This window comes from Acartia tonsa, chromosome 4, assembly GCF_053477335.1.
Source record: "Acartia tonsa isolate MP-2025a chromosome 4, ASM5347733v1, whole genome shotgun sequence".
Classification (NCBI taxonomy): domain Eukaryota; kingdom Metazoa; phylum Arthropoda; class Copepoda; order Calanoida; family Acartiidae; genus Acartia; species Acartia tonsa.
In genome coordinates this window covers 18301960-18316693 of record NC_137263.1, presented here as the reverse complement: position 1 = coordinate 18316693, position 14734 = coordinate 18301960, and the positions used below count along the sequence as shown (strand labels likewise).

At 33.2% G+C, this 14734-nt stretch overlaps 1 protein-coding gene across 1 annotated transcript in view; it reads left to right on the top strand.

Moving 5' to 3' along the window:
- LOC145317994 (uncharacterized) overlaps positions 1-14734 on the top strand; it is a 56326-nt gene that overhangs the window by 8735 nt on the left and 32857 nt on the right. The window contains exons 6-15 of the mRNA XM_080159303.1: positions 532-582; positions 1021-1100; positions 1529-1612; positions 2086-2139; positions 2399-2484; positions 2925-2990; positions 3668-3726; positions 4593-4694; positions 5172-5242; positions 5665-5740. Coding sequence (XP_080015429.1) covers positions 532-582; positions 1021-1100; positions 1529-1612; positions 2086-2139; positions 2399-2484; positions 2925-2990; positions 3668-3726; positions 4593-4694; positions 5172-5242; positions 5665-5740 — 729 coding nt within the window. The remainder of the gene's footprint in view (positions 1-531; positions 583-1020; positions 1101-1528; positions 1613-2085; positions 2140-2398; positions 2485-2924; positions 2991-3667; positions 3727-4592; positions 4695-5171; positions 5243-5664; positions 5741-14734) is intronic.

Genomic DNA, 14734 nt, shown 5'->3' with positions numbered 1-14734 from the left:
AATTTTAACTTTTACCTGTCCAGAATGTACCTGGAAGCCTGCAGCACCTGAACCTGGAAGCTGATTTTTTATTTTTCTGCAAATATGGTAATAACATCCAAAAACACGCATATTTGGTTTTATAGGTGTACCTCTAACTCTTCAAATAAAAATTTTTAATTTTTACCTGTCCAGAGTGAACCTGGAGGCCTGCAGCACCTGAACCTGGAGGCCGATCTTAATTTTTTCTGCAGATATGTTAAATCCATTCAAAAAGAAGCATATTTTGTTTTATAAGTTGCTCTCTAACTCTTCAAACTAAATTCTTAAAAATTTTTTACCTGTCCAGAAACGACCTTCCAGCCTGCAGCACCTGAACCTGGAGACCTATTCAAAAAATGATTAAATTTCCGTGAACTACTACCCAAAAGTAAACTTTTATCCTAAATAACCTATAATCTCAGATCAATACCTAGCCCACACAACACTGATTACGCGAAAGTGGCAAAACTTACCCCCCCCTTGTTGTAATTAATGAAGAATTTTTTATAGGAATTTTGAAGCTTTCAAGTTCATGACGCTCAAATTTAAGTACACTGCAGGGTAATATTTAATTTGATACTATAGTGTAAAATATTGAATAAATTAAGTGTCAATACTAAGCAATATATTAGGTCTAGCCTTCAAGGATGTTTAAATCTTCTTATTAAGTATCTTTTATTAAAGATGTTATGCACCTTTTGAATGAAATTGTTATTGTTAAGTAAAAAAAATTGAGAATTCTTTTTTATAATCATTTAGCATTTCAGTTATGAATGTAATTTTTTCCCATCGTTTTTTGCACTTAAAATCCATGAATTGATATAATGATTCAGCTAAAACCAGCAATATTTGGTAATTTCAGCTGATTTTTTCGTGATTTTAGTGGGCAAAACTTTAAGTAAAGACGACCTTATTACCTTCCACCCCACCACCCCAAATATTATTTTTGATTTATTTCGCTTGTTGGCTAGGTATACCTTAATCCTATAATGATTGTAGAGTTGCTACGAGAGACAAAACCTTTACCAAGGTGCCCCTTAGCTCCTCTTTGCTGGTATACAATCCCCATGTTATTCCAGGTAAACTTAGCTAAAGTGGCTGTGCTTCTCCTTGTCTCTAGGGGAACATTTAAAGAGGGAAGGCGAATGTGCCACAATTCTATTTTGAACACAATTATGTAGCTTTTCCAAAAAGGGGAAGCTTAATGTTCCACCGGATATTTTTATTAAGATCCTAGGTACTAAATGTATAAATTAGGAGTTCACAGTAAGAATTTAAAAGACTGTGCGACGAATATTTTTTCCGGTAAGGCTTCGAAACTGATTAATATCCGCTGGATTAGAACCGGTTCTCTACTATACTAAAAAATCGTATTACAGACAGTTTTCCTGAAATATTCAAATAAGACTCTTAAAATTAATATCAGTTTTGTTAATCGCGGAAAGCTGTCTATAATACGATAAATAACTATTTCCCAAGCCATTTTCAATAACTGTTTTTTTTATAGGATTTCAAATACACTCTCTTCCCAATCCTTTCGTGATATTGTTGAAAAGGAGAGAAGTTATAAAGAAGAAAAGTAGTAAAGGAGGTATTATTAGTTATTACTTTACTTTAACATATTCGCGTCTTGCTGCTCAGCAAATTCGACCACAATGTATTATTTAATTTATATTATATGAAATGGCCTTTCAATTAAACTAACCAAAGCATATATTAACTTTGGTATTTTTGAATTCTATTCATGCATTGGAACAAACGTTTTTTGGCTAAAAGTACAAATAGTAGATTGTTTGACCTTTTATTAATTTTGATAATTCAGGGACAAGGGGAGGTTTATCTTAACGAAAATTATTTTACCCCAACTTTCATCGTCAAACATTTAAGATGAAAATCACTTAAATATTTTTTTATCGTACAAAAAAATTGTTGCAATAATCAGCGATAGTTTGCGTAAAGGAAGACTGTTGTGGCTTAAAATAAGTAACATTCTGATACCTTTTGTTAAGAAAATGCTATATCAGACAGAGAAACATCCTAATTCTATTATTTACAATATTACAGAAAAGTCTACCCCGAACAATGGTTACGATCCTACTGCCGCCTGCAGTAAGCTAGGTAAAATTTTCTTAAACCTGGAGTTTATATGCACATTTTATTTCCAGCATAGTGTTCCTCTTAATAACATTTGGTAGAAGAGATTCACCTGGCTACTGGGATATTTTTAACAACACAAAGGTTCCTGAAATTGTAGACTTAATGGTCTAATCCGAGATTTTATGATTATGCAATTGCCTATTCGAATTTATAATGAATTTATGTTTAAGTGTAAGATCATTTACCTATTTACTTTCCAAATATTACCCATTAATTGTAGAAAGGAAGAGATCAATTAAGCAAAAGAACGAAGATAAGATTTGGAATAAACCGATGCCATTCAATGAAAAGATCAAACTCTGTCAGGTACATTCACATTTGAATGCATGTGTGATTATTATTTTGGGGATAGGGGACAATGAATGAAAGAGCAAGTGATTTTAAGCACCTTCCAGCAGTGATTTTTTTGTGAATATACTTTTAAGTTTCTGTTTAATTTAGTTTTATCAACTAAAAAATAAGTTCTATTTCTATGAAGTATCGAGCATTATTCAAATACGGGAACTTCAACACCCTCCCTAATGATTCATGATGTAACTTAGGCTGGTGGCCTTCCTATTTATACCCTCAATTACCTCACCCATATGCAAAATCTTTGCATAAACCTGCTCAAACATAAAAAGGATGGTTGCATGCTTAAATCTTCCTAACATTAGATTCAGATAAAATGTTGACTTCTCGACTGACTTTAAACTGAATTTCCCAAAATTTTTAACTGGAAAAAAAGTAATGTTTTATATTTTAAGGATTTGACTTCAGTACGACTAGCCTATGACTCACACTCAAACTTAGGACGAATAAACATCATAAAGGTAACATTTATCAGGAAGGAAATGGATATAGAATACATGGATATTGTGACAGGAGAATTTTGGTCAGGGTTGGGGTTGGGATAAAATGATAAGGGGGGATGGGGGTATAGTGATATTGGCCTTCTGAAAGAAACATTTTATCAGGGTAGGCGAGAATCTCTCACAATATATTATCCACGTATTCTTTATCCATTGGAATGTGATATTATTTTCATTGTTTCATTTATAATAAACTTCGCCCCAAGAGGTTTCGTATTTTAGATTTAAAAAATAAATTAAATAAAAACAATTTTTTGGAGGGGGAGGTAGTCGACCCCACTATTTTAATTTTAGTTTTAAAAAGAAAAAGAAATTTTTTTTTTTTGGGGGGGGGGTTATTTTTCATTTTTTGGTGGGTTGTGGGTGTCCCACCCCCCAAGAAAATAGTTATAAACCTTCCCGGGACCTATGAAAAGCTACCCTGTAAAGGAGAACCCTTTCGGTTCAGCGGATAGCGAGATACTTCGCTACAAACAAACAGACAGAGAGACATCGTTCTACTTTGTATTATAGATAGACCATCAGATATGGGTAGTCAACTTCTGACATTTTTCGCAATATACCTAATCAAATATTTTTTCTGCTTATCGTAGTTTATTTTGATTAAGTAAACTAATAATATGTTTTTTAACCCTTAGGAACGGTACCCAACTCAAGCAAGGCCGTATCCAAATGTTGTCATCAAAACAAAAGCCAGGAAAAAAGTTCACTATTTTTTTTTAAACACAGTTTATAAAAGGGTGGGGGGGGGGCGAAAGTAACACTTTTTTAAACCAAAACTAAAAGTCAATGGAACTCAACTAAAAAAGAGTTACAGGTCTGACATTTTGCATGGCAGACCTGTAACTCTTTTTCTAGTTGAGTTCCTTTGTTGACTTTTAGTTTTGGTTTCAAAAAGTGTCACTTTCGCCCCCCCCCCCTTTAAATATATACCTAGGTATATTTGTTGTCTGAAGATTAGTGATGGCAATCCGTCAAATTTTTGGGCCGGATTCGGATCCGTCAAAAAAATGGCGGATTCCTTTCGGATTCCGGATTCTAGCAGTATTTTAAAAGGATTTTAAAAAAATTAAGTTCTACATACGTCCTAAAAATTAATGTTCTTGGTGTTCTCTATAATTCACTTTCGATAATCGAACCAGATTTTAAAAGATTTTATATGTAATGATGATAATCTTTGCCTTCAAAAAGAGGCAATTGAAAGAAAAAACTCAAGACGCTAATTTTAGCCTACCAATTAAGAATCCGGAATCCGCTATTTAAAAACGGATTCCGGATTCGGATTCCAAAATTAGCCCAAAAAATGGGCGGATTCCGGATCCGGATTGCCATCCCTACTGAAAATAATCTAACTATCAATGGATTTTCAATTTTGAGCTTCGCTTTAATTATGAAAAAATACGAAGTTGTGGATTTGTCCCGAGTTGTCAAATGTTTTGTTTAGTTCAAATATGCACTATTTTTGAAAAATCATATCTAATTTGAGATAATACAGTTTCGTAAAATATTAGGGACGTAACCAACACCCAAAAAAATTTCGAAAAAAAGAACTTTTATACGCAGACAGAAGCAGGATACTGAACTACAGCCTATAAAGAATTTATACTCGAGAAAATATTTTGTTCAGAAAATGGATCATGACAGCAGACTGGCTGATATGGCTTTGTAAGTTGATACTTTAGATTTATTATTATGTTATCAGGTTAGCTCTTGTAGTTGTTGTTATCATTTACGATTGGTCATTATAAAACTTATTTTAGGAACATAAATGTTTATTACACTATGATTATGCCGGGTGTATTTAAAGATAATGGCCTTAAATAGGCGGTTGGTCGCATTTTTCATCTATGCTACATCTTTTAAAGGCCAACATCATCATGTCATTGTAAAAATGGATATAAAAGTTGTCGTCAATTTTGCTTGCTATTATAGACCATATTTATTGGCCAGTTCGCTCATCCAGTAGAAGGGATGAGGTAAAGGGGGTGGATGGGGGTATCATTATTTTATCCATCTGCGAGTATTACTTTATCAGAATAATTGGAAAACTGGGACAACATCCAAGTAATACCTCCAGGAACCACCCCTTCACCCTCCTCACACCCCTAAATCCTGTTTTTCTTAAATTCAAGTTTATTTTAGGTCAAATGGAGGATGTTTACATTTGAGAGGACACAATGTAAAGGTTTTAAACGGCAAGATGACTGTGTTAGGTAAAATATGTTTTGTATTTTGTTTCAAGTAGTTCATAAACTTGTTCTGCCATTCTCTAGGTGTTAATCTTACTGTACATTATTATTTTTCAGGGAATAAGGGAGGGGACAATGGGCAATTAATTCAATATAAGAGTATTTGCTTAACGACCTTGAAATTCAGATTAATCCAGAAAATATGGAGGAAATTGTAAAGGGAGAGTTAATACAATATAGAAAACTATAAAATAAGAAGAAAGTTCCAAGAAAAAAGCATTCATTTGAAAATTATATTACCAGCACATCAGACTGACTTAACCAAAGTCAGTCAGAAACTGCTAAATTCTTACACATTCCCTTTAAGCCAGTACCCAAAGTCTGAGACTCCTAAAAATTGAATATTCGATCCATTGTCCCCTCCGTTACTCCCTGATTATTTTTAGACAAGAGTTTTATATGGGAACGAAGATCAGAGCGTAGCCGTAAATGTCAAGATGGATACAACTCTTGCATAGTAAGGTTGGTTCAGTTCACATTATCCTTAAAATTAACATTAGAACGCCTCGAGCCTATGAAACATAGCTCATAATTATGTTACAGAGACTATGCATATTAGGCTATAAAAGTTTTCCGGAATTTTAATAAATATAATAGATTTGAAATCTGCATAAAATTTTAAGGATTTTTTATAAAATTCGTTTTTTATATAATTCATTATTTAAAAGCGCAAATCCAATTTTAGTTAATAAATTTTAACCAATAGGATAGGTGGATTGGAAACTACCTGCGCTCTAATTGGTTGAATGATGTACGTCACTTAAGCTTCTCCAATCAGAGCGCAGATAGTTTTCAATCCACCAATCACAGATGTCAAAATTATTTAACTTAATTTGTATTTGCGCTTATAGATAAAGAATTATACAAAAAACGAATTTTATAAAAATTCCTTAAAATTTTATGCAGATTTCAAATCTATTATATTTATTAAAATTCCGGAAAACTTTTATAGCCTAATGCATATATCAATGCTCAATTATTTGATGCAACATTTATAACTAGCGGCTACGCCTATGAGGAATTTGATGGGGGGGGGGGGCAGGAGAGGATCATCCACTTTTAATCAGAGTTCCGGATCCGCAAGGATCCGCATATTTTTGAGTCCAAGGATCCGGATCCGCAAAAAAATGCGGATCCGGATCCTTGGACTCAAAAAAATGCGGGAAAAATGGAAAAATCTACCTAAATTTATATAAAATCTCAGACATTCTCTTGATGAGAGCCAATCTTTACCCTAGTAATCTCAAAACGTGTAAGTAAGCAATTAACATTTTTTTTGGCTTACTTAAATGTGCCATTGTGCCATTTTTGTGGTAAATTACTGATAAGCCATAAAGAATACTAATTGCTAACTTATATCAGCATTCTACAACAATTTGGTCTTACTTGTGAGATAAAAGAGGGTGGAGTAATTAAATACTCAGTCATTTACAGTAAAAGTGGCTTATATAAGTTGAAGTGAAGAAAAAGAAGGAGGAGTAATAATTAATCCCTTCCTTCCTGTAAGCAGTTTATGAAAAAAGAAGAAGATTTGGCTGATATAAGCCAAATAAGCAACAAATGTGATTGATTGCTTATAAGTAATTTATCAAAAAATAGCATGATTTGGTATATAAGCCAAATAAACATTTATTGTGATTGATTGCTTGTAAGTAATTTATCAACAAATTGGATGATTTGGTATATAAGCCAAATAAGCATTTATTGTGATTGATTGCTTATAAGTAATCTATCAAAAAATTGTATGATTTGGTATATAAGCCAAATAAGCCGAAATTTTTATTGATTACTTATAAGTAATTTATGAAAAAATTGTATGATTTGGCATATAAGCCAAATAAGCCAAAATTTTCATTGGTTGCTTATAAGTAATTTATCAAAAATTGTATGATTTGGCATATAAGCCAAATAAGCCAAAATTTTGATTGATTGCTTATAAGTAATTTACCAAAAAATTGCATGATTTGGCATATAAGCCAAATAAGCCAAAACTTTCATTGATTGCTTATAAGTAATTTATCAAAAAATAGCATGATTTGGTATATAAGCCAAATAAGCATTTATTGTGATTGATTGCTTATAAGTAATTTATCAAAAACTTGCATGATTTGATATATAAGCCAAATAAGCCAAAACTTTCATTGATTGCTTATAAGTAATTTATAAAAAAATAGCATGATTTGGTATATAAGCCACATAAGCATTTATTGTGATTGATTGCTTATAAGTAATTTATCAAAAACTTGCATGATTTGGTATATAAGCCAAATAAGCCAAAACTTTCATTGATTACTTATAAGTAATTTATCAAAAAATAGCATCATTTGGTATATAAGCCAAATAAGCCAAAACTTTCATTGATTACTTATAAGTAATTTATCAAAAAATAGCATGATTTGGTATATAAGCCAAATAAGCATTTATTGTGATTGATTGCTTATAAGTAATTTATCAAAAACTTGCATGATTTGGTATATAAGCCAAATAAGCCAAAACTTTCATTGATTGCTTATAAGTAATTTATCAAAAAATAGCATGATTTGGTATATAAGCCAAATAAGCATTTATTGTGATTGATTGCTTATAAGTAATTTATCAAAAACTTGCATGATTTGGTATATAAGCCAAATAAGCCAAAACTTTCATTGATTACTTATAAGTAATTTATCAAAAAATAGCATCATTTGGTATATAAGCCATATAAGCCAAAACTTTCATTGATTACTAATAAGTAATTTATAAAAAAATAGCATGATTTGGTATATAAGCCAAACAAGCATTTATTGTGATTGATTGCTTATAAGTAATTTATCAAAAGCTTGCATGATTTAGTATATAAGCCAAATAAGCCAAAACTTTCATTGATTGCTTATAAGTAATTTATCAAAAAATAGCATGATTTGGTATTTAAGCCAAATAAGCAAAATCTTTCATTGATTCCTTATATTTTATCTGTTGCATATCCCCTCTTTGTCTAATTCCAATATGAACCTGCCCTATTATACATAATATATTTATGTTTTTTTTATTTAGATTTAAAAATTATATTGATATTTTTTTTATTTAAAAAAAATTATCAAATGATTTTATTTTTAACTGCTCTAAGAAAAAAACCTCCATTAAAGGTTTAATGTGATAATAAATGTAGGATGTCTAGATCCCCAATTACTTAACCCATTAGTGACGAACCGGGTATTAAAACCCGGTTCCGAAAAATGGAAAAAAAAACGGTTTCCAATCTTCAAATTTCATCATCCTTTTGTGAGCCTCCCCTTTACTCCGTTCTTAATCTATTGTCCCTGGAGAGAAGTCTCAGATATGGATCTTTGATATGGATATTATGGATCAACCGCAAAAAAAAGGTGCTTTAGAAAAACGTTAATAACTTTTTTGTTTTTATAGTTAAGTTCCTGATTTGTTTTGTGAAATCTAATGTTTATTGACAAGTACATCTATTTGTGAATTCGTTTTATTCAAATTATTATTTTTTATATGATTTTTATATCATTTTTTTATCATTTTTTTACGCCCTATTAGGACCCGGTTCGGCATGGCCATAAATACCCGACAGTTTTAAAACCCGGCTCGGTTTTGGTTTTATTACCCAGTTTTAACTTTTCAACCATTAAATATTTTTTTATGATTTATTATTCTTGAGCCACCCTAATCAGTATACCCTAGTAATCTCTATATGTGTCCTCCAATAGTTTTATGCTCTTTTTCTGATATGTATCATCCAATTTTTATATGTTCTTTTTTTTGTGTATGTCAGGTTTTAAAACTTCGACAAACGGGCTTTTTTACCTGGTTACGGTGGCCGAAACTGGCCGAAACACTTAATTTAAAATAAATCGCTTCGTATATTACTTGTAGCCCTATATATTACATGAGGTTGTGTAGTTTTCAATTACGGATCGTATCAAAGTTCTAAAAAGTGTTCATCTCACTTTGGGCATTCAAAAATTACATTTTTCATTTTTTTGTCGAAATAACCGGGTATTTAGGAAAAAGCGGCTTTTAATGCAGGCAGAAAACCACCCAAAACGGGTTTAAATACCCATTGTGCATTTATGGCCATGCCAAACCGGGTTTTTTTGCAACTTTCCTGTGCACGCCACTAGAGCAAAACAAAAAAAATGGAATTCCATTTTGACCATTATAAAGCTTCCCTGAAATTTTCAGCTTGTTCGGCCCATAAAAGTGGCGCTTGGCACTAATGGGTTAATTTGATGAATAGGAATAAAATGTAGACACAATCATACCACAATAAAAATTAAATTGAGAGTAATCAATTTGCCAGGTATTTTTACAATATTCGATCAATACAACTTTGAATATTTGAATTTAGTTTAAGATTAAGGTTGTTTAGGGAAATTATGATGTCTAAAATCTATTTATTATGGGATTGATTATCTAGTAGTATTAAATCTTTTTTTTTATCAAGTTCGTATTATTCAATTATCGCACTGATTATAAACAGCTTTCTGCAAATATAAAATGTACAATTATAAGATTTAAGGCATGGGCTTAAAGGAAGCCTGCAAGAAACACCACACTTTACCTGCTGAAAGACTGCCACAAAGAGACCCAATACCCTAAATTTGAAGCCTTAAGCTTCAATAATAAAAAAGTTATAGGCATTTAAAAATGACATTTTATGTACAATAAAAATTTTGAAAGATTTTCATTGCTCATTTTAGAAATTTTGAAATTAAACTATGTTGCCTAGAAACAAAATTATAAGCTTATTTTTGTCATAAATTTAGGTTGCCAGTAACTAATTATATTTTTACAAAAAAAATACCGATTTTTATAGTCAAAATCATTAAAGAAAATTAAGTTGTTTTGAGAGTACTGTAGTATTTCCAGCCAATCAGAAGGCTGAATCAGCTCAACAGCCAATCTCAGCTGAGCTTGCATTAGTTTTGTTAGTTTCCGCTATGATTTTTTGTTTGCAAGCGCAATTTAAACCGAATTTTTGTCAGAGATTTTGAATGTGGTGTTTTTATTGTAAAAATGTAAACAATTACAGGCAATCTAAGTTTCTGACAAAGATAAGGTTTTAATTTTGTGTCTAGGCAACATAATTTATTATTTTTTTTTGTATTATGAGCAATGGAAATCTTTCAAAAGTTTCATTGTACATAAAATGTCATTTTGAAATGACTAGAACTTTTTTGTTATCAAAGCTGAAGGCTTCAAATTTGGGATATTGGGTCACCTTGTGGTAGTCTTTCAGCAGTTAAAGCGTGGTAATACTTGCAGGCTTCCTTTAATATTCAACTAAAAAGAGTAATAAAAAAGTGGTGATTTCTTGGATCTTGGACAAAGTAGCTTCTAGGAAAAAGCAGCGTGGGACAATTTCTTAGGAAAAGTAGCCTCCTAAGGAAAATAACCTCCACTGTAAATAGTCACAGCACAAAGTAGCTTCAGACAAAGTAGCTTTGGACAAAGTAGCTTCGGACAAAGTAGCTTCAGACAAAGTAGCTTTGGACAAAGTAGCTTCAGGACAAAGTAGCTTCAAGACTAAGGAAAGTAGCCTCCACTGTTAATAATGGTCATAACCGCAGCACTCAGCCCCCTGGCCTGCTTAGCCGCGGGTGCTCGGCCCCCTAGCCTATAACCTAACCTAACCCAACCAAAAGATTGTAAAAACATTATTAAAGATTGTAAAAACAATATTAAAAATTGTAAAATCCATCAACCACTTTTTGCAAAATCCACGAAATTCTAAACCACTTATGTATTATCAGTTGATGACATTTTTCTTAAATAAATGTTCTGAGGCTAACATAGGTTAGGTTATAGGATAGGGGGCCGAGTGCCCATGGCTAGCAGGCCAGGGGGCCGAGCGCTGCGGCCATATTGGAGACTATTTTTCTTAGGAAGCTACTTTTCTTAAGTAAATGTCCTGAAGCTACTTTGTCCAAAGCTACTTTGTCCAAAGCTACTTTGTCCAAAGCTACTTTGTCCAAAGCTACTTTGTCTGAAGCTACTTTGTCCAAAGCTACTAAGATTTATTTTGATTAAAATTACTCCCTATCACTCTTTTGTATCTGAACATCTGCTCATTGTTGGGAAGTTGATAGGTTCGAATCTCAGTTTAAAATCACATCATAAATAAATATGTTAAATGGTTCCTACTGCTGCTATGTCAGATGCTTGACATATATATTTAGAGGAAGGGGAATGCCTTGGCCCTAATTAGGCGCAACTTATTAAAATGCACAGTTAGAACTTCACAGACAATGGTTGTGCAATCAAAGGGTTCATTGTCTGATAGGTATAGGTTATCTTATGCGATTGAGCGCATTACATTGCAATTCAAAATGTAGAGTATGTTCAAAGGTGACCTGGAGAGGACATGGACCCAAAGCATACCAAAGCCTCCTGTAATCATCACCACTCTTTTGTAAACTAAAAGATTCACTTGAAGAAGGGAAAACAGGGTAAATTGACCTTCCTCCAAAATTTAGTTTTAAAAGAAAAAAGTAAAAAAATCAGGGAGGGGGAGAATAAGTTTTCTTTGGAAGAGTGTGGTATCCTTTTAAAATAGTAATAAATCTTCCTTGGGCTTAAGATAATAAGAACCATACAGAGAAACAATATCTCTTCAGAAGTTAGCATAGTTCTTTATTACATACAGACAGGGAGACATACAGGGACACAGACAGATATCCTGTTACTTTTATATGAGGATATGGATGACAGATTTTAAAATAATTGTTTTCATTTAAATTAGATAAACCCACGACTGTGGCTCAACATGTAGCATATCCGTATGTTGGTGGAAAGATAGGTTTGAATCTCAGTCCACCATGTCATAACTAAAGACTTTAAAAATGGCTCTTACTACTGCTATGTCAGATGTGCAACATAAATAGTTAGAGTAGGGGGAATGCTTTGGCTCAAAACAGGTGCAACTCATTACCATGTACAATTAGGACTTCTCAGACAAAGGTTGTGCAATCAAAGGGTTGGTTGTCTGATTGGTGTTGATACTCTAGGTGATTGAGTGCACTACATGGCAATTTACATGCAGAATATATTTAAAGGTTACGTGGAGAGGACTTGTACCTGAAGCATCACTACACCTCTAGAGTCAAAATTAGAGAAGAAATAAGATAAAATTTTTTTATAAATGAGTAACTATTCTCCCCCTGGCTCAACCCTTAACAATATATTACTGTACAAACAGATAACCATCCTGGTACTCTAAACTGTAAATTAAATTGATAAAGTACCCAAAAGTTTTAATGCCTGTTCTCTTGTTAATTTTGTTTTATCATAAGTGAAAAATAAAAAAAAAAAAAAAAATGTGAAAATAAAAAAAAATAGCCCGAAAACTACTAAAAACACAAATGGAGGGACTGACAAACATACAGACGGACAGACAGACAGAAAGACGAACAAATAGAAAGAAAGATGGACAGACAGAAAGACAGTTGGACAGACAGATGGACAGAGAGATGGACAGACAGACGGACAGACAGACGGACAGATAGACAGACAGACAGACAGACAACAGATAGATGACAGACAGATGACAGACAGACAGACAGACAGGTAGACGGACGGACGGCCAGACAGAAAGACGTACAGAAGGGCAGAAGGATAGATGGACAGACGGACAAATATGAAGAGAGACAGACAGACGGAAAGACAGTTGAACAGACAGATAGACGGACAGACAGACAGACGGACAGACAGACGGACAGACAGACGGACAGACAGACGGACAGACAGACAGACGGACAGACAGACGGATAGACAGACTGACGGACAGACAGACGGACAGACAGACAAACGGACAAAAAACAAGACAGATAGATGGACGAACAGACAGGCGGACAATCAGATGGACAGAAGGACATTCACAATTATACAGTAGCTCTGCTACTAAAAAGTATAAAAAATCGCTTTAAATTTAAATTCATCTAGACAAAAAAAAAGTTATAGATATAGAAAATTTTACTTTACATTAAATTTATAAAATAAAATAAAACAATATTTTCCCGCTCTAGATGCTCTAGATCAAAACCACGGAAATTGCAAAAATCGTCAAAATCCCGCATTCGGAAGTAAATTATGGCAAAATTATACATAAAGGCAACTGATACATAATTAAGACAAGATACGCCTTTAACATTTGATTGGTTAATTTAAAAATTGTAGTGCCCAAAGCTTCAACCAATAATTTTCAATATACAACAGGGGTAACTTAAGTTTCATTGTATATTTTAACGTTCATTGTCTTATCCCCTTAGATTCCTAAATTAAAATATGTACAAAGATTCTTAATCTTAACCCTTAACGGTCGGGGGGGGGGGGCGTTGAACGCCCCCCCATCCGGTTTTTTCTATCTCATTTTCTGTGTGTGAAAGATAAAGAGCCCAAACTGCTTGACTTTTTAAGTGTGGGTATGAGACATAACAGAGAGTTGAAATTTTTTGAATATCTCCATCCTGGCGGGCACAGGATGCCAGCAAACCTGGCAGGGTCATCCAGGTAAAGAGCAAAAATATTTTTTTTTACTTAAACAAAGCATTTTATCTTACCAAAATACTAAAATATCCTCTAGTAGTACATCCTCATATTAAATACAGGTGTTCAAGTCAATTTTAGGTTCCAGGTATGATCCTGCAGGTCCTGATCCTCCAGGTCTCCAGAAATCTTTAAAAGGCTCCTGTGGCCGCAATTTTTGACTTAGAGACTTCAAATTTTAAACTTAAGCTTATCTTATATGTCTACATGATGTATTGAAATTTCATAAAGATCAGCGGCCGTTTTCCCGCCGACCGCCGACTGCGGCGGCTGGCAGCTGCCAAGTACAGCTGCGGCCGCTGAAATTATATTTTGATATTTCAAATATAAAATTTACATAAAGATAAACATTTTCTGCAAAAAATTTTTTATTCTAGCTTCAAAAATAAAAAAATTACAGCCGTTTGAAATTCATAAGTAAAAAAGGACCTAAAAACAAAGGTTGTTAAATAAAAGGATGAAGGAAGCGAAAATTGACCTTGACTTACTTAAGGTCGGAAATTCATCATAACACAGAGGACTTGCACAAAATTTTTTAGCCCTCTAGCTCTAATAGGAACTGAGATAATAAGGGGAGGCGTTGAACGCCCCCCCCCCCCCCCCGACTGATTAAGGTGCGGCAAGGGGCCCGACTGTTAAGGGTTAACTACTTTACATTATTTGTTGACATAAAAGCTTTCAGTACGCTAATTGAAATTTTAACCACCAGGGATCATTAAAGGGATAAGGCAATAGTTAATAAATTGTCTTACATCCCCAATGACAATATACAAAAATGCCCTTTCTGTAGTTTGTCATTGGTGGTTGAAACGTTTGGACAATATACTTCAATTAATTAACCATTCAAAACTCAGTAAAAGTCTCCAAAGTTGGTTAACCATCGATTAAGAATTCATTAGTATAAAACTTTGG